At 35.8% G+C, this 25,461-nt stretch overlaps 2 protein-coding genes across 2 annotated transcripts; both read right to left on the reverse strand.

The window, feature by feature from the left end:
* Positions 1-397: 397 nt before the first annotated feature.
* On the reverse strand, positions 398-19,290 carry LOC121261590 (probable ubiquitin-conjugating enzyme E2 16). Its single transcript, XM_041164029.1, has 7 exons — positions 19,242-19,290; positions 3,782-3,872; positions 3,511-3,614; positions 3,117-3,219; positions 2,926-2,989; positions 992-1,080; positions 398-798 (listed from the first exon to the last, which is right to left on the reverse strand). The coding sequence occupies exons 2-7, from the start codon at positions 3,809-3,811 to the stop codon at positions 703-705; spliced, it is 486 nt and encodes a 161-aa protein (XP_041019963.1). The 5' UTR covers positions 3,812-3,872; positions 19,242-19,290; the 3' UTR covers positions 398-702.
* On the reverse strand, positions 15,307-19,312 carry LOC121261589 (probable ubiquitin-conjugating enzyme E2 16). The gene is made up of 6 exons (XM_041164028.1): positions 19,175-19,312; positions 18,883-18,986; positions 18,468-18,570; positions 18,313-18,376; positions 15,948-16,036; positions 15,307-15,713 (listed from the first exon to the last, which is right to left on the reverse strand). The coding sequence occupies exons 1-6, from the start codon at positions 19,202-19,204 to the stop codon at positions 15,618-15,620; spliced, it is 486 nt and encodes a 161-aa protein (XP_041019962.1). The 5' UTR covers positions 19,205-19,312; the 3' UTR covers positions 15,307-15,617.
* Between the last annotated feature and the right edge of the window lie 6,149 nt (positions 19,313-25,461).

The raw sequence follows: 25,461 nt of genomic DNA on the forward strand, positions 1-25,461 counted from the left end.
GGCCCAGATTTGTTTCGGGCTGGAACCCAATTATTGGGATAATGACACATCACCAACTATTCTACAATTTATCTACAACTTCTTATTAAGAAATTATTTTTTTTACTTTAATTCAAAATGATTGTCCTAGCAACAGTCTAAAGTACAAGAAAAAAATAATTATTTAATACTTAGTTGTAAACCAATTGTGATGCAGTTGTTATTATATCATTTTCTAATTTTGAAACCGTTTCAACTTTCAACTTACGAAGAAACTTTATGGGCGACTTCCAATAAAACAATAATATGCAAAATCCTTTCACTCTCACAAAAATAAAAGATTATAAAACAAGTTCACAGTAAAATCTTGAAAAGTTCTGCCCAACACGCACACATGCACACACAATGGGGGCGAAAATAGTGATTAAGATCGATTATCATTCCAAAGCTTATAAATTGATTGAAGTTCTCTAATAGATGATCTCATACAGAGTACTCACCTTTAACAACAAAGACATGAGCATGTTTGTCCCCCCTGCTTGAAACACAGATTGTCAATCTTCCGTTATAAACACCAGGCATGCCAATTTACAGAGTTATTGAGCATTTGACAAAATCCTGGTGTAGAATGCTTCTTTTCTCTGCCTTCATCGTTCCTTTTGAGAAGGCTAGCCATCTACTCGATTTCTTAAGCAACCAATGAAGGAAGAAGATGTTGCGATGTTACACTTTATCATCATGGAACCACCATCTGGTCTCCTTGGGAGATCGGCCATTTTTACAGTTCTTTACATAGCGGTCATTATCTTCAGGGCGTTGCTGCAAGCAAGGTCATGACAGCAAAAGATCGATATACAAAATGAGTAAAGGGCGTTTCCATCATTTACCAAGACAATGATGTACTCTCAAAAGTCAGTAACAATGGTGGCACACTAAAAGTACGACCCAATGGCTTCAAAATAGAAGGATTCAGAAGATCCTAAAAGTTAGAAGCAAATAATGAGGTCCAAACCTTCACAGTTGAGCTTGACAGCATAGAGAGAATGCTGATACAGATAGAACTAACAGTCATGGCTGGGGACCATGAGTCGTACAAAATATCTACAAAAATGCCACATTCAAGTAGTACATTAAATGTCGGTCTTGCTGCAAAGGTAATCAACAATTTCTTTAAGGCAATAAAAATGGGATAAAGTTCATAAGACAAGGAGAATGACATCAAAGCACTAAAACGCCATATAACCCAAATCAGAAGAAGTTCTGTAGAAATACTTTTTCTTTTTGACATAATTTTATCATCATCAAGTATTCCTGCTTGTTCAGACTCGTACAAGATCAGAAACTAGGAAAAACCAGGTTTGAACTCACACACACTCACTCTCTCATATGTCTCTCAACAAGCAGGTAGAATAATTTACATACCATGTTTCTTTAGGAGATATTAGTCATCACTATTGCCAAATAAAAAAATATAGTAAACAACAAACATCAATAGCCAAAAAGATATTATTACTTTGACATCCACCAACAACAGCAACTTCAAGGCTCCCAGCATACAGTAGACATTAATATTTAAAAAAGTGGCATAAAAATAATTAAACACAAATGCAAACCTAGCAATTCTGATCTGTACTCAACTACAACAATGATTCTGGAAAACTGAAATAATCTGAGCTAATGTTAGTACTATGAAAGCCAATAACAGGAAGAAATATACCTACGGTAGACACAACATACCTCAATGGCTTATTGTTACACAATATCTGCCATAATAAACCTATCTCCTAATTGAAAAGTTCCACTACAGCTGACATAATATACTCCAATCAGTTATTGTTACTTCATGCTAAGACAAAATGACATTGCAGACGCCTTAACAGTATAAAGCCAATTAAACCTATCCTGATTTAAGCACACCTCCATATATGTGTTTGTGTGTGTGTGTAAAATGCAAAGCAATTGCATTAGTTTTAAGCTTTATTTTTTTCGGTTCATTCCCAACTTTTTGGCCGTGCATACAGAGGTCTCTACATATAAGTCCAATTATCCACCTAAGTTTAAACTGAGTGAGTGTATGTGACACACGCGCACACACACACACACACACAGAGAGATGATTAAACAGCGAGTGTTGAAGTTCAGAAGTACAAATTCACCTCTTCACATCTGGTATAAGTCGTCAATAAGAAGGTAAAATTTCATACAACTGACATTCATTATGTATGGGTATTGTAATTATGGATTTAAAGGAAAGAAAGCAATTAAACTGCTCGAAGAAGGAAGCCAACATCTCGAAAAATCTTCCTTTACTCCTGTATGTTCCAGGACCATGGAAACGATGTTTGTGATAGCCTCGTTTCAAAGTAAGTTTTCCTTATCTCATGTTCCAGACAGGCTTAAGGCTCCACGTATCCGGGGTTTAGTCCAGAGTCCCCAAGGGTGGATCTGAAAGGCCTTGCCTTCATGAGGTTTCACATCTTAAAAAACACTGTATATTAATCTTTAACGCTTCCAGCATTTTCTAAGCATTTAATTGGGGTATTAATGTCCTCCTTAATAAAAAAAATAAAATAGATTGTAGTATCTAAAGACCAATAACATTGACCTCATATTGAAAAAGTTGTGAAAATTTCTTCTTCTAGAGTAAAAGTGATATCTAATTCATTATCAATATTACAGATGAATCCAGAACAACCATCACAGCCAGCAAAAGATTGAATAGAATTAATGCAGAAGAAAAGACACAAGAGAACTCATGCCGTGACTATAATAAATCATATACCACATACGAAAGACCTCCAAGAAAGAGTGAACCATAACAACTCAAGTTGGGAAAGTAAACTACACTATATGAAGACATATGTTATAAGACAATAAGATATTTTCCAAAGATGATATGCTAACAAGGGGGCAAAAAAGACAGTAACACGAGAGCAATAAAATTACCTAAACAAATATGGCCGTTGCTATATATATGAGGATGCAGTGGAGCAGGATGCAGAAATATAACCTGTAAACCCGCCACAAGAATCAATATAAAACGACAAAACATCATCACAAATAGAAAAAAAAAAATAGTAATTTAATTCTACCCAGGTTAAATACAAGTTATAAAATTAAAAGGAGTTTAAGTAGACCTGCGGGGCTTCCATTGGGTAATGCTCAGGAAAGTCGACCTGAAGTTGATAAGTTTCATTTGCATACAGAGTTCCTGGAGCTCCATTAACTTCAATAACCCACCTTTTGGATCCAAAATTCCCAATAACAACTCAATTTCAACAAACTAACTAAAGCTTGAAAATATAGGAATTAAAAAAAAAAAAAAAAAAAAAAAGGACGGGAAGAAAAAGGAAACTTCGTGAGAAGAATATAAATGTAAACGAAAAGACATCAAATTCAGATTATGAACCCTAAACTTTACCTTCCGTAATAATCTTTTTTCCTTGGTTTTCACAGCAGCCAAACAGAGGTCATATTGTATTGATCGAAGCATAAAATCCTAAAGAAGAGATTATAATGAAAAAAGAAAACCTTTGGAGGTTGTCGGTGACTTTGTGTTTGAAACCGGCGGGAGGATTGACCTGCCACTCGACAAGCTCCTTCTGGAGGCGATTGCAAGCAATTTTACTCAAAGCCTAAAAGCATCGAAATACAAAACATAAAATTCAATCAGATTATCAAGAAAAAAGAAATAAACAAAATCAGAAAACACGCACCCACCCATATAGACATACAAAATTACAATTGTTTTTACATTCTCTAAATACATATATTTATGAAGCGTATTTGTGAAGTGGCAAACCTTGCGAGAGGCGGCTGAGGAGCTGGTCATGGCTCAACTCTACAATGGCGGAGAATTTGAGAGCGAGAAACACAGAGACAGAGAGAGAGAGGAGAGAGAGAGAGAGCGAGAGACGGTGGTGGTGTTTGACGAAATGGACAGAGGACGAGCGACGGTTTATTTATCTTCTAGGACCCGCGGACAGTGAAATATCATCCAATCCAATCCAATCTATCTCATTATTAAAACAATTTTAAATTTTTATATAAAATATAATAAATAATTTAATTTTTTTATTTTAAAAATAATATTCTCATTATATTTTTTTCAATTTTTAATTTTTATTTTAACTCATCTTTTCTTATTATCTAAATATTATTTATTTTTTTATCTTATCTTGCCAAGTGCCAAGGATGGTTTTCTGACAAGGAACGATCGAGACGACGTCGTTAAACGGGCACCATATAAACAAATTCTGTCTACCTTTTAACGACATTACATAATGTCTGCAACAAAAATTAAAATGACCTAACCTATTTTCATTTAAAGAAAACGAAATACAAAAAATATTTATTCCAATAGTTATAGAATTTATTTCAAAAATATATATGATACATAATTTCGTATACATGTTTTTTTATTAATTATCAATATATAAATATTCCGTTTCAGTACTTTAAATCAAATAATCACCAAAATAAAATTTAAAACATTAGTTCATAAACACAAAATTATGATTGATTATGAATAAATTGCTTTATTTAAATAAAATAGATTTTTTATATTATATTTTATAACTTTATCTAAAAATTCTATCATTTTCTTAATATATTTACATCGTTTTTATCTACATATATTAACAATTAGCTAGACTTATAAGGATTCAAGATTCAGGTTATATGGACTCAGGATTAAAGAACATAATTTGCTTTAATCTCTTTGACTATTTTAAATATTCTATTAGAGATAATATTATAACCGGCCGAACTTTGTACGAGTTCGAACTCGCTCAAATAATAAACAAATTATTTGTAAAACTTAAAATCTAACTCAATAAAAAGTTCACTCAACTCGGGTCCAAATAAAATTTAAATAAATGAGCCATTATCACTGTTATAAACGTGTTTTACTGTCATTACCACACGATCACCTGCAACCAAAGCATAAGGCTGCTTGGGGTTAGAGGAAACGCCTCTGATGCCTAAGTCAATGATTAAAAATAAATCTCCAATACCAAAGAATCAAATCCCTTTTACTTACTTAGGTTCTCATCATATATAGAACTCTTTGAACCGTTTTTGTTGTTTAAATGATAATAGACATATCTATTATTCAAATTCAAATTTGGAGATGAGGGTTCATCCTTTAATGAGTTTGAATTGTAACCGTTCTTATCCTCTATCGCCATTGGGTAGTTATCCATTCGGTGTTAGTAGTCGGCTGAGCCCTCTCGATATGGATTAGCCTCTTTGGTAGAGGGACTCATATTCAAGAATAGGCGATGGCCCAAGCCCATATGGTGCTAGCCGGTCGGGAAGTCCTCTCCAATCACTATTCGTTCGAACTCAATTCATTTATACCCATTTATTGAGTCGATTAAATGTTATACCGTGCTATATATTGCATGTATAAATTCAAGATATTTAAGTTGTCACTCTTAAAAAACCTAATACAGTGACGAGATGCAAACCTCAATCGATAATGCAAAGATTATATCAACTTAGACAATTTTTATAAACAAGAGTAACATTTTGCCAAACTCTTTTCAAGATTAAATGGTTATAAGCTGTTTTATAAGAACTTGATTGTTGTGCTTAAACAAAGGAGAAATCAAACTCAGCTTTATTGTGTTTGGGTGTTAAGGTATTTTCAGGTATTCTATAAATAATAGTAAAAAAATAATAAAATAATATTAAATAGTAGTGAAAAGTATGTGAAATTAAAGTATTAATAAAATAATAAATAGTAGTGAGATATTCTGAGAATGTCTTGAAGTATTCTCAATATCCAAACTACTAGAGCTGGGTGCATGGAAACTTTCTGTTGAACCCTTTTGCTTTGTGCAAGCTTGTTTTTTGTTCCAATTCCTTGTTATGCAGCTATCATGAAATAAGGAACCCAAATTTTCTAAGTATCTTTACCATTTCAGTATCTTTTTATGCATGTAAATCGAGGGCGATGCCAAATTGAGTCATATAACATTTATTGAGCATTTGACGCTACTCGGAAAGTTAGATGGGTTGATAAATGCTGCATGGCCAACTTCATATGGCTAACTATCTTTATCCCACTTGAGACCCTAAAGTTGGGCAAGAAATTAAGGAAATCGCTTTCCCTGCTAAAATTGGATTGCTTTATTCTTATCTTTTCTTTCTCTAAAAGAAGACCATTAAAGATAAGGAAAGAAGAAGAAGAAAAGAAGAAAGGATCTGGCAGCGTGAATAAGACAAATACAAATAAGATTTTGGTGAAAGAAAAGTTATTATTCCTCTAAGTATTGCTTCTGCTCGTCAAATCTTGATGCCTTTGAGTAATGCATCTTTGTTTAAAGGCATCTGGGCAAGGAAATTTTCACCAAAAACAATTTCTGAGTAAAAGATTACTGAACATGGACACGTGAAAGTAGGCAGAACAGAGGTCTCCAATAATACATGCCCACGCACAAGCCCGGCCCTTTCATTGATTTTAGTAGCAAGATAAATAGATTGATTTCTACCGTATGTATGATTTTAGATCCTATCCGTTAGAAATTTATGCGATGACTTGGGTCAAAATGTCCCTCTAAATATGTCATGTTGGACTCAAATGCTCTTGCTGTAGATGTTGATCCAACAAAGGTGTCCCTGCAAGAGATCTAGGTTAGGCTAAAATGCCAGTACTACCACATATTTGAAGTGACTAAAATACTTGCATCAAATCAAATTAAACAAAAACATCCCTTATCCAAATCAAACCAGTTGATGATAACTAGAAATCTCTAGAATAAACTTCATCTTTATCTTCTCTCGCAGTCCTCACTCTCCATCTACCCTCTTCTTCTTTTTCATTCTTTTGCTATTTCTCTTATCATTTTGCTACTGACTTCTTCTCTAGAGAAATTGCATAGCCATGTTTGTTCGTCAACCATAGCACGAGCCACAACAGACATGGACAACTGCGTCGACATGACCTAATCTGACAATAGCATGACCCGCAATGGAAATAACTAGAAATATCTTCACTTTCACACTAAAGACCCATGACATTAATGGCATCACCGTGGGTCAAAAATGAAGGTTTCTTATGTGTATTTAGCCATCGACTTAATGGTTCTAAAATGGAGATTTTTTATATGTATTTGTGTCATCGGCTTGATAGTTCTTAATTGAAGTATTTTTCTAGAAGACAATTGAAGACTAGTAATATTAACGTCGTGTTTTGCACATCTTTGGGCCAAACTTCGACAACTCAAATTTTCAAAAACAGGCCCTGCACAATGTAGAAAAAACTATTGTTTTGAGAGGCCAGCCTTGGGGCCGAGTAACCTCCATTGCCAAAATTAATAAATATTTTTTAAATGTAGCGAATTAGTAAAAGAGTCTAGAAATCAGAGAAAATATTCTCATACCTGAGATCTGCTATAAATACTACAAGTCCGAAGAGTAGATCGTGCATGCTATCTTGAAGTCTGTGTTCCTCCTACTGTTCCTTTTATCAGGGTCTTTAAATGCGGTGTGGCTCCATGACGGCGTCATTAATATGGTGTGTTGTCTGAGTGGCGGAACCATAAATGCGGTGTTGTTCTTCTCAATTTGCCTTCCCTCTGGTCTGTTCATATCTTCTCTGTTAGTAGATCAACGGTCCCCCATATATCACAACTGTTGTGCGGGCAGGCTCTCGAGGACTGGACACTACTCGAGAGGTCTTCTGATCGACGAGTCTCATTTCCTGCATCACCATCACTCCTACAAGTCATATACAGAGGAGCCTCCTAGTGGGCCAAGTTAATGGCTTTCTACTCCGAGTCGGGCTTGATAGAGCCTCTTGGGCCTTGTGGCGAAAATCCCCTTACAAGTAATTTTTCTCATGATGCACATGTGTAGCTAACTTCTTTTTTTTTTCTTTTTCATGAAAGAGGACAAAGCCCCAACATATGTAACTAATAAATATTTTAGGTGTCCTATCTCTTCTTAGAACATGTAAAACACATTTATAGTAGAATAGGAATAGGACGAGGAAGTAGTTTGTATAATTTTCCTTCCATCAAATAGAACTAATTGCCAACGCAATCAATCTTCACCGTGGGAAACTCCTATGAATTCAGAAACCAATTAGGCACAATCAAACTCCACTTATTTAGGCTTGTTTGGATAGTGAGATAAAATGAGATAATTTTAAATAAGTTAAATAAAATATTATTAGAATATTATTTTTTAATATTATTATTATTATTTTAAGATTTAAAAAAATTAAATTATTTATTATATTTTATGTAAAAATTTGAAAAATTTATAATAATAAGATAAAACTATCTCTATATCCAAACAGCTGAGGTTGAGCCCAAGCAATAAATTATTGTGGCAAATATAAACTGAAAAAAAAAATCACACATATTCAACTATAAAATTTGCATAGGATACATTTTAATTTTATCTAGGCCTGTGCTTAGTCTTTAACTGTTATACTATAGTCTATATTGCCTTGGGCGTATTAAATTAAAAGTATGTCTATTTTAAATTAGTTTATTGACATATGTAATGTATTATTGACTTGAAAATTTTTTATATTAGCTACAATAAAAAAAATAAAAAATATAATTTTTTTATTAAATTACCGGACATGAGTAAGTTGTCTACTTTTTTTTTTTTTTTTTTCCAAATTAATAATAGATGACTTCACAATTTTTATGTCAATATAGGTGAGACCTTAACAACCACGATCTGACGTTCTATCTAATCCATCTATTTAAAATGGAAAAGAAAGTGAAACACCTTTTTCTGTCGCCCAACATCTTTTCCCCGATCAGATGATATAATCGTCTTCAAACAGCTTTTCCATGCATATTATATCTTGTAGCAAGCTTCTTACTTGCTGCTAGCGAATAACAAGACTTTCATATCCTCATCTATCTCATCAGGGGGGTTACACGTAATAAAAATGATTTACTCATAATATTTTATATAATATATTATATAATAATATATTAAATAAAAGGTATTTTTATAAAATTATATTATTTTTATAAAATATTTTATAAAATATTTTATAAAAATATCTCTTATTTAACAATATATTATACAATATATTATACAAAATATTATGAATATATCATTACTCTACACATAATTATGAAAAGTGAAAATTGCATTAAGTGATGACAGAACTCTACCCGGCCTCTAATAAAGTAGCTTAGTTCAATCATACCACTCTTGTACATGTTATGGGAGTCTAGCTCACTCTGCACTTGTCCAATGACCATTTTAAGGGGGCTAAAAAACTAGAAGAAAGCTCTTTCTTTTTTACATAATATTGGGAGTAGCCACTCTTTTAGATCATCTAGATCACATCCTATGTGTCCTAAGTAAAATGATAAAAAACACTCTACAATAAAACCCACTTTCCTCTAATTTCACACATTTCATTTTTCTTCCTCTTTCTACCCTGTGTTGCCTGAGCCCCCCCCGTCCCTGTCCCCGCCCCTTGCCCATCCTCTCCCCCCACCCCACCACCCGCCTGTGTCAGCATCCCACCTGGCGTTGCCATCATCTCCCCCACCCGTATCCCCCATAAGCCAAATGAGAGGCATGACTGAGCATGGAGGGCTGAGGGAGGTGCGGTAGAGCTAGTGATGACTGAGGAAGGCTTGAGGTGGCGACTGGAGCCGTGGGTGGCGGCGTACGGCTCGATAAGGGACAAAACCCGTACGGCTGAAACCCATTTCGGGAAAGAGAGAGAGAGAGAGAGGGTTGTCGTGCTTGACGGGGCTAGGGGAGGTCAAGGGGCTCGGTAGGGCTCGAGGCTGACGACGGCAGTGGTAGTAGCGACAAACCATGTAGGAGAACACATTTCGAGTTTCGCGTGGGGGCTTTTGAAGGTGGCTGGGGGTTGCCAGCACGAGGGGGAGCCGATGGCAATGGGCGGTGGCACTACAAGGCTAGCTGAGGCAGTGAGCCGAGAGAGGGAATCGAGTGGGGGAGAGGGAATGGAGGGGGGGGGGGAACGGGATTTTGATCTTAATTATATATATATATATATATAGGGGGGGAACGGGATTTTGATCTTAAATATATATATATATATATATATATATAATGGACACAATGTGTGCTACGGATCAGCCATGAACAGTGGCTGATCCGTAGCACAACTCTTTTATTTTTTTTGGGCATGCTTGTCTCTGCATGCCTTTTGAGTTTTGGGTTTTGAGTTTTGAGTTTTGCAGTATGCATAGGTATGGGCAAAACCTCAGTCAATTGTTTTTAGGAAAATAGTACCTCAAACCGCTCAATCTTATTGTTTATATATTTTATTTTTTTATTTAACGATTAAGAAATTAATTGTTAATGAAATTATATATTTTTTATTTATTTTTTCTTAATGATTAAGAATGTTAAAAAAATAATTGAAAGACAATCAAAAGACAAAAAAAAAATTATAACTAGCAATACACCCAACAGTAAACGCTAGCCGGCCCGCTAGCACCCTCGCTTTTTTATGTGTAGAGTATAGGACAACAATATAAAAAAGAGTTTTACGTATAGAACATAGACGCGATTTTGGTTTTGGACAAATGTAATTATGCAAGAGCTTCATTTTTCGGTGCTCGTGAGCTCGATTGGCCTTGCTTGATGATCTCGAGCATGGGCTTCTTTTCTTCCTTTCGATTATCCAAAGCAGTTTCGTTTGAAGATTGGCCTTAATCAATAGAGTTTTTCTACTTATCATCTCTACACCACACACTACATTTATTTTTATTTTTTATTTTTTATTTTTTTATTCTTCCTAAACTAATTGAGTTATTTTTTGAGTAATGCTACTCATCATCTCTTTTTTCATCATTTTATCATCATCCCATGATTTGACATTAGATGATTAGAAACTATTTTTTATATTTTACTTGTGAACTTATCATTTAAAGTTACATCATAGGATTATGAGAGAATGATGAGTATAATTTTTCTTATTTTTCTTATCATCCATACATTACATATTTAGTAAAAGACAAAGTTAAAAAATTATGTGTGGTGTATAGTGCGTAATGTAAGGATAATAAGTAAATTTTTTCTACTCAATATACCCGAACAAGAGTATACTTTCTTCTTACTCAATGAACCCGAGTGGGGTCTTGTGAAGGTAGGCCTTACTCAGTAATTCTAAACAAGAGCATTGGCCTTGCTCAGTGATACTTTATTCCTACTTGGTGATCCCGAGTAGGGTCTTATGACTCTTATGGATATAGGCCTTGCAAAAGCAAGGTATTATTTTCTTCCCATACTCAATTATCCAGAGTAATTTCTTGTGATTGTCTTGCTCAATAATCCCAAACAAAAGCATACTTTACTCCCGCTTAGTGATTCCAAGTAGAGTCTTGTGGAGATAGGTCTTGCTCAAAAATCTCGAGTAAGAGCATACTTTCTTCCTACTCAGTGATCCCGAGTAGGGTCTTGTGGAGATAGGCCTTGTTTGGAAATCACGAGCACAAGTATACTTTCTTTCTACTTGATGATCCCAAGCAGGGTCTCGTGGAGATAGGCCTTACTCAAGAATCCTAAGAAAAACATTGGTGTTGCTCGATGATCCTCAAGCAAGGGCTTATTTTCTTCCTTTGCTTGATTATCCAAATCGACTTCCTATGAAGATCAACATTGCTCTATAATCTCGAGCAAGAGCATACATTCTTCCTGCTCGATGTTCTCAAGCAAGGTCTTGTGAGATAGGCCTTGCTCGGTGATCCCGAGCAAGGACTTATTTTTTTCCTCTGCTCCTTTATCCCAAGTAGCCTCTTGTGAAGATCGGTCTTACTCAATAATCCCAAGCAAGAGTATACTTTCTTCTAACTCGACATCCCAAGCAAGGTTTTGTGAAGATATGCCTTATTCAGGAATCCTGAGCAAAGCATTGGCCTTGCTCAGTAATCCCGAGCAAGAGTATACTTTCTTCCTGCTCTGTGATCCCGAGTAGGGTCTTGAGAAAATAGGTCTTTCTCAAAAATCCCGAGCAAGAGCATACTTTCTTTTGTCTCGATGATCCCAAACAGGGTCTTGTGAAGACAAACTTGCTCTATAATCTAGAGGAAGAGCATACTTTCTTCCCGCTTAGTGATCCCAAGCAAGGTCTTGTGGAGATAAAAGCATTGCTCGGTAATCCCTAGCAAGAGCATACTTTCTTTTTGATTTTTTTTTCATGACTGTCAGAAGGCAGCAATAGGCAAGCTTTAGAGCATGGTAGGACGATCATAGTGTTCGTATGCTGGTTAATTATAGTGCTTGTTGTGCTGATCAGATAGTGAATGCCAACAGTATGGTCGAAGTTGAACGATCCCATCTTCTTAGGCAATAGTTTACGACGGTTTTGTAAGTGGGGAACCATTATCTATCCTTATCCCCAACAGTAGTGGCTTTGAAAATGACTTGAAATTTATCACTAGCGAGAAGTGCAATCCTATGCAACCACCGTAACAAATGACCAAAGATACGCGTGGAGATTTATTGGCCGATCCACTAGTTCTTGCCTGCGCTCAGATGGAAGAAATAATGGATTTTCTTACTGGGTAGGTGTGATTTCTCAAAACTGTCAATCCTTACCCATCTTCAGATGGAGGGAAGAAGGAAAAAGGCCTTTCTCTTTGAGATTGGATGTGATTGAGAGAAGATGCCTATTTGGCTTACATGTGACGAAAGCAAAAGTAAACAATGCGAGTGGTTAAATGCCCATAAAATCAAGAGAAATCCTGCAGACCGGTCGGGCTTATATTTTGCAAATAACAACACACCAATAATGTACTAACACGTAGGTTGTCTACCACAACAATCTTGTGATGCACTGCAAGGAACCTGATCAACCTGTATCCGCCTTCTTCCACACATCGAGAGAGAAAGAGAGAGAGAGATCGAGAGGCAGAGGCTTCGGGGATCTTAGCTTCTTATCGGAAATGGTTACTTTCAAGTTTCACCAGTACCAAGTCGTTGGTAGGGCTCTGCCAACTGAAGCTGATGAGCACCCAAAGATTTATCGCATGAAGCTCTAGGTCACGAACGAGGGTCGCACCAAGTGGAAGTTCTGGTATTTTTCTGAGGAAGTTGAAGAAGGTCAAGAAGAGCAATGGGCAAATGCTTGCTATCCATGAGATTTTTGAAAATAACCGTACCAAGATTAAGAACTATGGTATCTGGTTTTTTGGTCGTGAACTACTTCAATGATCTGTTTTTTATTGTTCGTGTTCTTGTATTACAAGTTTACAACCCATTCAATTTTTCTTTTTCTTTTTTTTTTTTTAAAAAAAAGCCTATATCCGTAGCCATCCCCTTCATCTTCCCATTTTCCCGAACAATTCTTCCCCTTCATCTTCCCCTTTTTCCCTTCGTCTTCCACACTACTATTTTTTCTTTAACTTTCTTTTGGTACTAAATTTTGCTTCAAATCATTCATCAAGTACCTTGCTCAGAGTCCCAACTTACACTAACATTCTTCCAATCACTTCATCTTTGAATCAGTACAAAGTAATGCTTGATCCAAACAACACAAAATCCAAATATTAAAATAATACAATAAACTACAAATACCCAGTAAAGACGGTAACACCAAGAAAAAAATGGTTCAATATCATTTATATTTGCAGAGATTCATCATTTCCAGTGCTCTATAGATTTTTATTTCACATGTTCTCGCTTTGTGGGCTATCCTTTCTTTATTTGAGATCTACGAGGCGTGAGCAAGGGACAAGGGCAAATTATGAGAACCATAAAGAAGAAAAAGTAGGATCCCACATTTTCTCACCATCCAAACAACAATATATTTTCTTACCATCCAAACAAAAATAAATTTTCTTAGCATCCAAATAGAAACGACATTTTCTCAGCATCCAAACGATGCATTTAAAGGTAACAAAATCATCCAAAAAATTATAAACATCAGGGCTGAGAAATCTGTGTGGGTGAGATGGTATTCGTGCAACGGGTTTCCTTTCTTCAACTTTCCTATTGTTGCCTTTGTCTATCCCATGTGAACGAGTGTAGATTAAATTTGGTGTAATTTTTGAGGGGGCAATATGTGAGTGGAGGACTGTTATTTGGGAAAAAGTAGACTGACTGCTTAGAAGCGGTTCTCTAAAATCAAAGATCCATCGAAACAAACGGTGGATGGCAAGGGCAAAGATGGAACAAAATCTTTCAATTTGATTTGAAGCAAAAAGTGATCGTAATACTACCACTAAAGCACTGGACCAAGCGAGACTACGCGACCACTCGACTGAATGTGAGATGACTACATACACGGCGCTTTGAGAGCAATTAGGAACAATAGATGGTCATGCCAAGGCCACCCGTGCAGGCGATGTAACAGATGACCAAAGACATGCGTTAAGATTTGCGATCTGTTGGTTCTTACCCGCTCTCAGATGGAAGAAAGATGGGCTTTCCTCACAGGGTTTAGGCATGATTTCTCAGTACCGTCAATCCTTAACCATCTAAGAAGAACGCTTAATTACCAAAATGGTAATCAAATAAGCTAAAGCTAGAACGCACATTGGAGGATATTTTCGTCCATTAATATGCAAAAAAAAAAAAAACGTACAAACTCTATTTATCTATAGAGAATAGAAATTAAGGTTCCTAAAAAAAATCTCACATCGTACTGCACTCTTTTAGATGATATAGAAAAATAAATAATAGTTTTAATACAACTCCAAATGTTTCGTCTGAGATTACGAAAATGCTTTTATGATTCTCTCTTCTTTCACGCAGAGCTCTCATGTTTAGTACTTTCCCGTGCAAAAATACAAAGGAGAAAATTAGAACCGAACAAGCAGGGCATCCATCCAATGTATGGGTGACAATATATGACACAGTCTATTAATTCTACATATATACGACACGATAATAACGGATTTGGTTTAATCTTTACGGGTTTGAATTAAAACAGGTTAACCCGTTAAGATACGGTTACTTAACAGGTTGATAAAACACAATTCTGTTTTTCCATTTCTTTTGGTGAGTGAGAGTCCCACCTTTTTTGAAGGGGCTAACCCCAGACTTGTACATAAACTCTCAGCCTAAGCCCCTAGTAGAAATTTTTATGGAATAAAAGAACTTGCGAAGAAGCTTTATTGGCGATTTCCAAGAAAACAACAAATAATATGCAGAATCCTTCCATTCTCACAAAAATGAAAGATTAAAAAACAAAAAGTTCACGTAATTTCTTGAAAAGTTCTGCACAAAAGAAAACGCCCATAAGAAGCAAATTACATCGAATGCAACCTTTATCTGTATGTGGGAGGAAAACTGTTTGAATGACGATTATCTGCTACCAAATAGAAACCATGCACACAAACGCGCACACGCATATAACGCGGGGGAAATAGTGATTAGGATTAATAATCATTCCAAAGCTTATGAATGATTTAAGTTCTCGAATAGATGATCTCATAGAGAGTGCTCACCTTTAACAACAAAAACATGAGTTTGTTTGTCCCCTTGCTAGAAACACAGATTGTCAATCTTCCTTTACAAACACCAGGCATTGCCAATTTACATGAGTTATTGAACATTTGACAAAATCCTGGTTCAGAATGCTTCTTTTCTTTGTCTTCATCTTTCTTTTGAGAAGGCTAGCCATCTACTTGGTTTTTAAGCAACCAATGAAGGAAGAAGATGCTGTCATGTTACACCTTGTCATCATGGAACCACCATCTGGTCTCCTTGGGAGATCGGCCATTTTTACAATTCTTTACATAGCGGTCATTATCTTCAGGGCGTTGCTGCAAGCAAGGTCATGACAACAAAAGATCAATATACAAAGAGTAGAGGGCATGTCTATCATTTACCAAGGCAATGGCTGTGCTCATTCTCTGATTTGAAAAATTTAGCAGAATCACATGAATACTCTCAAAAATCAGTAACAATCGCGGCATACTAAAAGTACAACCCAGTGACTTGAAAATGGAAGGATTCAGAAGATCCTAAAAGTTAGAAGCAAATAATGAGGGTCAAACCTTCACAGTCGAGCTTGATAGCATGGAGAGAATGCTGATACAGATAGAACTAACAGTCATGGCTGGGGACCATGAGTCATACAAAATATCTACAAAATTTCCACATTCAAGTAGTACATTAAATGTTAGTCTTGCTGCAAAGGTACTGTACATTTTATTTAAGGCAATCAAACTTGGATAAAGTTAATAAGACAAGGAGAATGACACCAAAGTACTAAAAAGCCATATAACCCAATTCACAAAACCTTCTGCAGGAAACATTTTTTAATATAATTTGATTCATTATTATTATAATTATTCAGTCTCGTTCAGACTGGTACAGGATCAGAAAGTTGGAAAACCAGGTTTGAACACACACACACTCGCTCTCTCATATTCCTTTTAACAAGCAAGTGGAATAATTTAGATACTATAAAAAAACGTTTCTTTGGGAGTATTAGTCATCACTATTGCCAAATAAAAGAAAAATGTAGTAAACAACAAACATCAATAGCCAAAAAGATATTAGGACTTTGATATCCACCTACAACAGCAACTTCAAGGTTCCCAGCATACAGTAGATATTAAAGATCAAAAGGGGGCATAAAGCTAAGAAATAATTAAACACAAATGCAAACCTAGCAATTCTGATCTGTACTTAACTCCAACAATGATTCTGGAAAACTGAAATAATCTGTGCTTACGTTAGTACTATGAATGCCATAACAGGAAGAAATATACCTACAGCTGACATAACATGCCTCAATGGCTTATTGTTACACTAAATCTGCCATAATATACCTATCTCCTGACTGAAAAGTGGCACTACAGCTGACATAATATACCCTGATCACTTACTGTTCCTTCATGCTAAGACATAATGACATTGCAGACACCTTAACATTATAAAGCCACTTAGCCCTACCCTGATTTATGCATGCCTTCATATATAAGTATAAAATTCAAAGCAATTGCAATCATTTCAAGCTTTATTCTTTCCCATTTATTCCCCACCTTTTGGCTGGCATATAGAGGCATATCCATATAATTCCAATTATACACCCAAGTTTTAAACCGTGTGTGTGTGACTGAGAGAGAGAGAGAGAGAAATAGATTGCAAAACAGTGAGAGTTGATGTTCATAAGTACAAATTCACCTCTACCGTTTGATATAAGTCATGAATAAGAAGGTAGAACTTCACACAGTTCACTTATTGTTACTTCATGCTAAGACATAATGACATTGCAGACACCTAAACCCAATTAGCTGTACCCTGATTTCCGCACACCTTCACATATAAGTACACAATGCAAAGCAATTGCAATAGTTTTAAGCTTCATTTTCTTGCCATTCATTCCCAACTTTTTGGCTGCATACAGAGGTCTCTACATATAAGTCCAATTATCCACCTAAGTCTTAAACTGAGTGTGTGTGTGTGTGTGTGAGAGAGAGAGAGAGAGAGAGAGAGAGAGAGAGAGAGAGAGAGTTGGTTAAACAGTGAGTGTTGAAGTTCAGAAGTACAAATACACCTCTGCCCGTTTGATACAAGTCATGAATAAGAAGGTAGAATTTCATACAGTTCACCTACGTTATGTATGGGACTTCGAATTATTAATTTCAAGGAAAGAAAGCAATTAAACTGCTCAAAGAAGGAAGCCAATGTCTCGAAAGTTCTTTCTTTCCTCCTGTATGTTCCAGGACCATGGATACGACATTTGTGCTAGACTTGTCTCAAAGGAAGTTTTTCTTATCTCATGTTCCAGACAGACTTAAGGCTCCATATATCTGGGGTTTACTACCCAAGAATGGGTCTTAAATGCCCCCGCTTGATGAGGTTTCACATCATAAAAGAACGCCATATATTAATTCAGTATCACTTCCAACATTTTCTAAGAAATTAATTGTGGTATTACTGTCTTGATTAATAAAGAAAATAACATAGATTTTAGTATCTAAAGACCAATAACATTGACCTTGTATTGGAAAAGATGTGAAAAAAATCTTCTAGAGTAAAAGAGATATCTTATAGACCAATAACAATTAACCTCGTATCGAAAAAGATGTGAAAGAATCTTCTAGAGTAAAAGAGATATCTTAATTCATTATCAATATTACAGATGGAATTGAAAACAACCATCACAGCCAGCTAAAGAGTGAATAGAACGAATGCAGAAGAAAAGACACAAAAGAACTCAAGCTGTGACTATTATAAATCATATACCACATACAAAGACCTCCAAGAAAGAGTGAGCCATAACAACTCAATTTGGGAAAGTAAACTACACATAATGAAGACATTTGTTATAAGACAATAAGATATTGTGCAAGGATGATATGCTAACGAGAGGGAGGGGGGAAGACAGTAATACGAGAGCAATAAAATTACCTAAACAAATATGGCCGTTGCTATATATATGAGGATGCAGTGGAGCAGGATGCAGGAATATAACCTGTTAAACCCGCCACAAGAATCAAAATAAAACGACAAAACATCATCACAAAAATAAAAAATCGGTAGAATTAAAAGGACTTTCAGCAAACCTGCGGGGCTTCCATTGGGTAATTCTCAGGAAAGTCGACCTGAAGTTGATAAATTTCATTTGCATACAGAGTTCCTGGAGCTCCATTGACTTCAATAACCCACCTTTTGGATCCAAAAGTCCCAATAACAACTAAATTTTAACAAACTAACTAAAGCATGCTAATATAGAAATTAAAAAAAAAAAAAAAAAAAAAAAAGAGAGAGAGAGAAAGAGAGACTGGAAGAAAAAGGAAAAAGGAATCTCCGTGAGAATAATTTAGAACTAGATGGAAAGACATAAAATTCAGATTATGAACCCTAAACTTTACTTTCCGTAATAATATTTTTTCCTTGGTTTTCACATCAGTCAAACAGAGGTCGAATTGTATTGATCAATGCATAAAAGCTTAACAGCAGATCAAAACGAAAAAAAACCTTTGGAGGTTGTCGGTGACTTTGTGTTTGAAACCGGCGGGAGGATTGACCTGCCACTCGACAAGCTCCTTCTGGAGGCGATTGCAAGCAATCTTACTCAAAGCCTAAACGCGTCCAGATAAAAAACATAATATTCAATCAGATTATCAAAAATAAAAAAGAAATAAACACAATCAGAAAAACACACCACCCACCCACCCATATAGACGTACAAAATTACTATTATTTGCCGTACTCTCTAAACACATATATTTATGAAGTGTATTTGGGAAGTGAGAAGATTAGGGCAAACCTTGCGAGAGGCGGCGGAGGAGCTGGTCATGGCTCAACTCTACAATGACGGAGAAATTAAGAGCGAGAGAGCGAGAGATGGTGGTGGAGTTTGACGAAATGGACAAAGAGTACCGGCGGCGACGGTTTATTTATCTTTTATTTATTTATTTATTTATTTATTATTTATTTATTCATTTGTATTTTGAGAACCCCTCCAACCGGACGAGGTGTCTTGGAGAATTTAGATTCCCATATAAGAGAGTAAGAGTTGGATACATAAATAGATTTATTTCATCTCATTTTATAATTATAATTTTTTTAATTTTTTATATAAAATATAACAAATAATTCAAAATTTTTAAATATTAAAACAATAATAATATTAAAATATAAAAATATTTCAACTTTCATATAAAATCATCTCATCTCATCTCATCTTATCTCACTATCTAAACAGAGCCTAATTTAGATAATAGAAGTGTTTCATCTCATGTCATTTTATCATTACAATTTTTTCAAATTTTGATACAAAATATAATATACAATTTCAATTCTTAAAATAATAATAATATTAAAAAATAATATTCTAACAATATCTTATTCAATTTTCATCCCAACTCATCTCAATTCGTTATCCAAACGGCACCTAACACTCGTCTAGCGCATGCGTTTACAGTACAATTCTTCTATATACAATCGCCTGTGCGGAACTGTTTGAAGTGTTAGTTGATATTTTATTTAAAAAGAGTGAGAGAGAAGTAGAAAATAATTAAAATATGTGGAAAAAATGGAGGGAAACCAAAAAGAAGAAAACGATTGCTCGAGTTGAACGAACCATAGACTCTCACTCTCTGAACCAAGACCAGTTTGTGGTCGCTACAGTGGACTGAACTAGTTGTTGCAGTCGTCGTTCGATATCTGAACCGTCGTAGATGTGGGTTGAACTTGATTTCCATATCTGAGTAGTAGCGGCTCTGCTTCTTCCACTGCCACGGTTCTTCTAGTATTTCTTTCTCTTCTTTTGGACTTGATTTTCTGTTGTTCTTCACACATTCTCTTCTTTGAAAGTTGTTCTTATCCTTATTCTGCTTGCACAACCACGACAATTGAAAAGGCGAAATGCGACGTCTTTTTGGCAAATATCAGTATTGTAAAACACTATTTTTATCTACAAAAAGTTTACTTACAATCGGTTTTTCAGACCACATCTAGTCATTTTCTTGTTCCCATTAGTTTCTACACATTTTCTTGTTGCTATGTGGGATGTGGTTGTTTGAAATTGTCACAATCCTAGTTTTGGAGCCACAAGGCAGTGAGGATCTTAAGGTTGTTATTTGAATTTTCTGTTATGTACCATCACTACAGAAAGTTAATTGCAACCTGAAATTACCTAGTTAATTGCATGTAGTGTTGATTATCATATATATGGTCAATATTGCCGCATGGTCCGCATGGACATAATTGCATGTAGTTATACAATATTGCTATTGACAAGTTGCATTTGTCTCCCTCTCAGCATGAAAAAAGAAAAAGAACATCCATCTACCCTAAGATCATCTAGCTTAAATCTCTCATCCGCGGTATGTTATTTTATTTAATATATCGATAACATTATATTCGAGATTAGTTTATATTTATTTTCAAAATACATCAATAATTTATCCAATAACATTTTAGGACATGCCGTCAACTTCTCCAAACATCACAATGCACGGTTACTATGGACTAATGCTTGCGTGGTCATTGGGTTTTTTGCCATATCCCGTTGCCAACCAATATCCAAGCTTCCTACAGGTGGTGATGTCATGTTATCTTCTTTTAATTTTAATAAGTTGGTTTTTTTCAATAGTTTAATTGTATTTTTTTTTTCTTTTTGCGAGAATACTAGTTACCCATTTTAACATGGCATGAAAGGCCAGTCGTCTCTCAACAATACATCCGTTACAAGTAGATTTATTGGTACGGAGGATAATAGACCCGATGTTGGGAAACTGAATCGTCATGTACATCTTATAGAGTTGAAGAAATCAATCCTGATATACTAGATGCACAGGAAACCGAGTATGGCAGTGCCGGAACATCTAAGAAAGTGCAAATGGATGGTGATGATGAGCCAAAGTCGGGGATAGAATTTAATTTCCTAAAAGATTTAATGAGTTATTATAAGGAATATGGTAAGAAATACGAGTTTTGGGTGATGACAAAAAAGAGTAAAAGGGGAGAGGATAAGACTGTTAGATATGTCACCATTGCCTGTGCCTGTGGTAGGAAGCCCGAAATAGGATTTTAAATGTTGCCAACCCACATCCGGCAGGATAGAATGAATGTAAGGCAAAGATTAATGCCTTAAAAGCTGCTAATGGAACGTTTCGGCTAACTACAGTTCACAATATCCACAATCACGGCCTCAATCCAAAAAAATCCCGCTTCTTTCGATGTAATAAAGAAGTGGGTGAATCCTTTAAAAGAGTCCTAGATACAAATAATTTGGCTGTCATTCGAATGAACAAGAGTTTTGTATCTCTTGTTGTTGGCGCGGGTGGTTTTGAGAACCTTCCTTTTTAAAAAATGATTGTCGTAACTACATCGACAAGGCACGACATCTACGATTGGGCACAAGTGGTGCTGGAGTGCTTCAAGACTACATTTTATGGATGCAATACAAAAAGTTGGGCTTCTTTGCACTAATTGACTTGGATGATGACAAGAGCTTAAAGAATGTATTTTGGGCAAACTCCCGTAATAGAGTAGCCTACCAATATTTTTGGGAATGTGATAACCTTCGACACCACATACTTGATGAACCAATATGGGATGTCCTTTGCACCATTTGTTGGTGTAAACCATCATGGACAGTCAATTTTGTTGGGAGCTAGCTTGATTTGCTCTGAGGATATTGAGACGTTCGTGTAGTTATTCCAAACCTAGTTGCAGTGTATGGATGGTATAGCGCCAAAAGCTGTTATCACTGACCAAGACAAAGTCATGAAAAATGCAATTGCAATTGTTTTCCCAGAAAGCTAACATAGATTTTGCCTGTGGCATATCTTGAAGAAAGTCTATGAAAAACTTGGTTGTTATGGTTCCTACAAAAGTGGAATGAAAACTGCACCGATGAAATGTGTGTATGACACCCAAACGCCAGAAGAGTTTGAAAAATATTAGGATCAGTTGATCAGCACGTACAACTTGCATGAGAATGTCTGGTTGCAGAGTTTATATACTGAGCGTGAGCATTGGGTACCGGCCTTCTTAAAATAGGTTTTTTTGGCTGGAATGAGTACAACGCAGTGGAGTGAGAGCATGAATGTATTTTTTTATGGTTATGTTCATGCTAAGACAAACTTGAAAGAATTTGTTAATCAGTATGAAAATGAAAATTGAAAATGAAAATTGCGCAAATTTTTACTTATTTAATATTACAATTCCCTGCATCTTTATATCTTCAATTGAAAAGAGATATCAAGATGTGTATACAAATGCTAAATTCAGGGAAGTTCAATACCAACTTACCGGCATTATCGACTTGGACCTAGTTTTACTTAAGGCGGATGCTACAATAAATCCTATCTGGTATAGGATGAAATTCGCATCAAAGATTTCACTAAACTGGTTACACATTTAGTGGATTTTAGTGAGGAAGATGCAGTCGCCAAATGTTCTTGTGGTTTATTTGAAATGAGGGGGATAATGTGTCAGCACATATTCGCCGTGTTCAAATGTGATGGGATTAAGATAATGCCAGATAGGTACATTTTGGATCGATGGAAGAAGGACATCAAAAGAATATACACGTTAATCCATAGCAGCTATGACGCAGGAGATCAGCGGGAAGATGCTAATAGATATTCAAGTCTATTGAATATCTGTTATAAAATGATTACTTATGCAGCAGGTTCGAAGAAGCATACTAAGGATGCAACGACTAAGTTGAATGCAATGATTGACCTGTATTCTGCCAACCAAGAACCCCCATTGATGACTCAAAAGTGTTTAAATGTTGATGGCACGACAAAGGACACAACTACAATTGGTAGTTCAACTCAAGTACTCAGTCCAAGTATTATGCAAGGGAAAGGCAGATCCCCATCTTTGAGGAGAGCATCTAGGATGGAGAGAGACCAGCGAAAAATTAAAAAAAAGACGAAGAAAGTACAAGGAAAGGGAAAACGTAAACAGGTGCAGATTTATAATATTACCTTCTTTATTTAAATTTTATAAATGTTATCTGACAAATTGTTTACTATTTTATTAGCGAGATGGAGAAGTTACACTAGTCATGGATACTTGTAGGAGGCTATTTGGCCCTTTCGATTTGGAAGTCTCCAATGTTGGACACGTGCAGGTAATATAATAAGTATATATTTAATTTATATTTGAGTTATGATTTATTACTAGGTTTTTTACGAGTATTTATCATCAGGCCATTCCAGAAAGCATACCAGCTGCTGGCATTAGTGGAACCCAGCCCCGAGAAATAGTAATTCAAAGTCAAGAAAGTGTAAGTGTATCCAAACTTATCAGTATTTTAATGACATTAGTCAACATCACATTAATATGAGTTAATATTTTTTACAGATGCAAATTGGGTTGGATGGATCACAATTGCTGCACGTTGAGTTTGATGGCTCACAACCATGGCAATTATATGATTATTGTGGGTATGTTTCAGTAATTAAAAAAAAAAATTGGAAAGGTCCTTCCAAGCAGTTTTGGAAATATTCACTTTTTCAAAAATATTTATATCACTTGCAACGACAGTCTAATTTGGCTTTGGCTTGATAGAAATTATAGAAACTAATGCTATCATTCTGAGAGTTAGAACCAGATTTGAGAAAAAAGTATTTCCGAAGTCTCGTACAGTTGGGAGTTACAAGCAATTTTGAGGATACCAATATGTATCAAAACTTTGAAGAATTATGGCTATGTATATGACCTATATTCTGATGTATATAGAATTATGGAAATTTTTGAAGCAAATGCGAATGCTTATGTTAAATGGTTTGATATATATAGTAGGTTGATTTGTTCGTTATTTTGGACCAAATGGGAATGACTATAAGTGTGTGTGCTTTGAGTGGCCAAATATAGCAGGTTGGAGTTTTGTGTAATTGAATGTGACTTTTTTTAGCAAATGAGACTGTTAGATATGTGAATGCTTATGTTGAATGGCTTGATATATATAGCAGGTTAATTTGTTCGTTATTTTGGACCAAATGGGAATGACTATAGGTATGTGTGCTTTGAGTGGCCAAATATAGCAGGTTGGAGTTTTGTGTAATTGAACGAGACTTTTTTCAGCAAATGAGACTGTTAAATATGGAAATGCTTATGTTGAATGGCTTGATATATATAATACGTTGATTTGTTCGTTATTTTGGATCAAATGGGAATGACTATAAGTGTGTGTGCTTTGAGTGGCTAAATATAGCAGGTTGGAGTTTTGTGTAATTGAATGAGACTTTTTTAAACAAATAAGACTGTTATATATGAGAATGCTTATGTTGAATGGCCATATATATATAGCAGATTGGAGTTTTGTGTAAGTGAATGAAATTTTTTTTTAGCAAATGAGACTTTTTTTAGCAGGTTAGAGCTTGAAGTGGTTCGCTCGAAGGTAGCTCGAGCTGACCTTCGAGCGAAGTTAACTTAGTGTTCTCCATGTTCAGCTCGATTTGAGAACATGGAGAACACTCATGCTCGAGCTTGAAAAGGTTTGCTCGAAGGTAGCTCGAGCTAACCTTCAAGCAAAGCTCTCTGACTTGGTGTTCTCCATGTTCAGCTCGATCCGAGAACATGGAGAACACTCACGCTCGATATTCGCTCAAGCTTGAAAAGGTTGCTCGAGCTGACCTTCGAGCAAAGCTCTCTAACTTGGTTTCTCCATGTTTAGCTCGATCTGAGAACATGAAGAACACTCACGCTCGATATTCGTTTGAGTTTGAAAAGGTTCGCTTGAAGGTAGCTTGAGCTGACCTTCGAGCAAAGCTCTTTGACTTGGTTTCTCCATGTTCAACAAGTTAAGGAGAACATGGAGAACACTCATGCTCGATATTAGCTCGAGCTTGAAAAGGTTCGCTTGAAGGTAGCTCGAGCTGACCTTCGAGCGAAGCTCTCTGACTTGGTTTCTCCATGTTTAGCAAGTTAAGGAGAACATGGAGAACACTCACGCTCGATATTAGCTCAAACTTGGCTTAAGCTTGAAAACGTTCACTCGAAGGTAGCTCGAGCTGACCTTTGAGCGATGTTCTCTGACTTGGTTTCTCCATGTTCAGCAAGTTAAGGAGACACTCACGCTTGATATTA

This window comes from Juglans microcarpa x Juglans regia, chromosome 4D (assembly GCF_004785595.1).
Source record: "Juglans microcarpa x Juglans regia isolate MS1-56 chromosome 4D, Jm3101_v1.0, whole genome shotgun sequence".
Classification (NCBI taxonomy): Eukaryota; Viridiplantae; Streptophyta; class Magnoliopsida; order Fagales; family Juglandaceae; genus Juglans; species Juglans microcarpa x Juglans regia.

Excerpts from the sequence above, each read along its gene's own strand:
- LOC121261590 (XM_041164029.1), bottom strand. The coding sequence starts at position 3,811 with ATGACCAGCTCCTCAGCCGCCTCTCGCAAG. Across the intron at positions 2,990-3,116 it reads ACCCAATGGAAGCCCCGCAG|GTTATATTTCTGCATCCTGC; the intron begins GTCTACTTAAAC and ends GCGGGTTTACAG. Across the intron at positions 799-991 it reads TGTCAAGCTCAACTGTGAAG|CAACGCCCTGAAGATAATGA; the intron begins GTTTGGACCTCA and ends CCTTGCTTGCAG.
- LOC121261589 (XM_041164028.1), bottom strand. The coding sequence starts at position 19,204 with ATGACCAGCTCCTCCGCCGCCTCTCGCAAG. Across the intron at positions 18,377-18,467 it reads ACCCAATGGAAGCCCCGCAG|GTTATATTCCTGCATCCTGC; the intron begins GTTTGCTGAAAG and ends CGGGTTTAACAG. Across the intron at positions 15,714-15,947 it reads TATCAAGCTCGACTGTGAAG|CAACGCCCTGAAGATAATGA; the intron begins GTTTGACCCTCA and ends CCTTGCTTGCAG.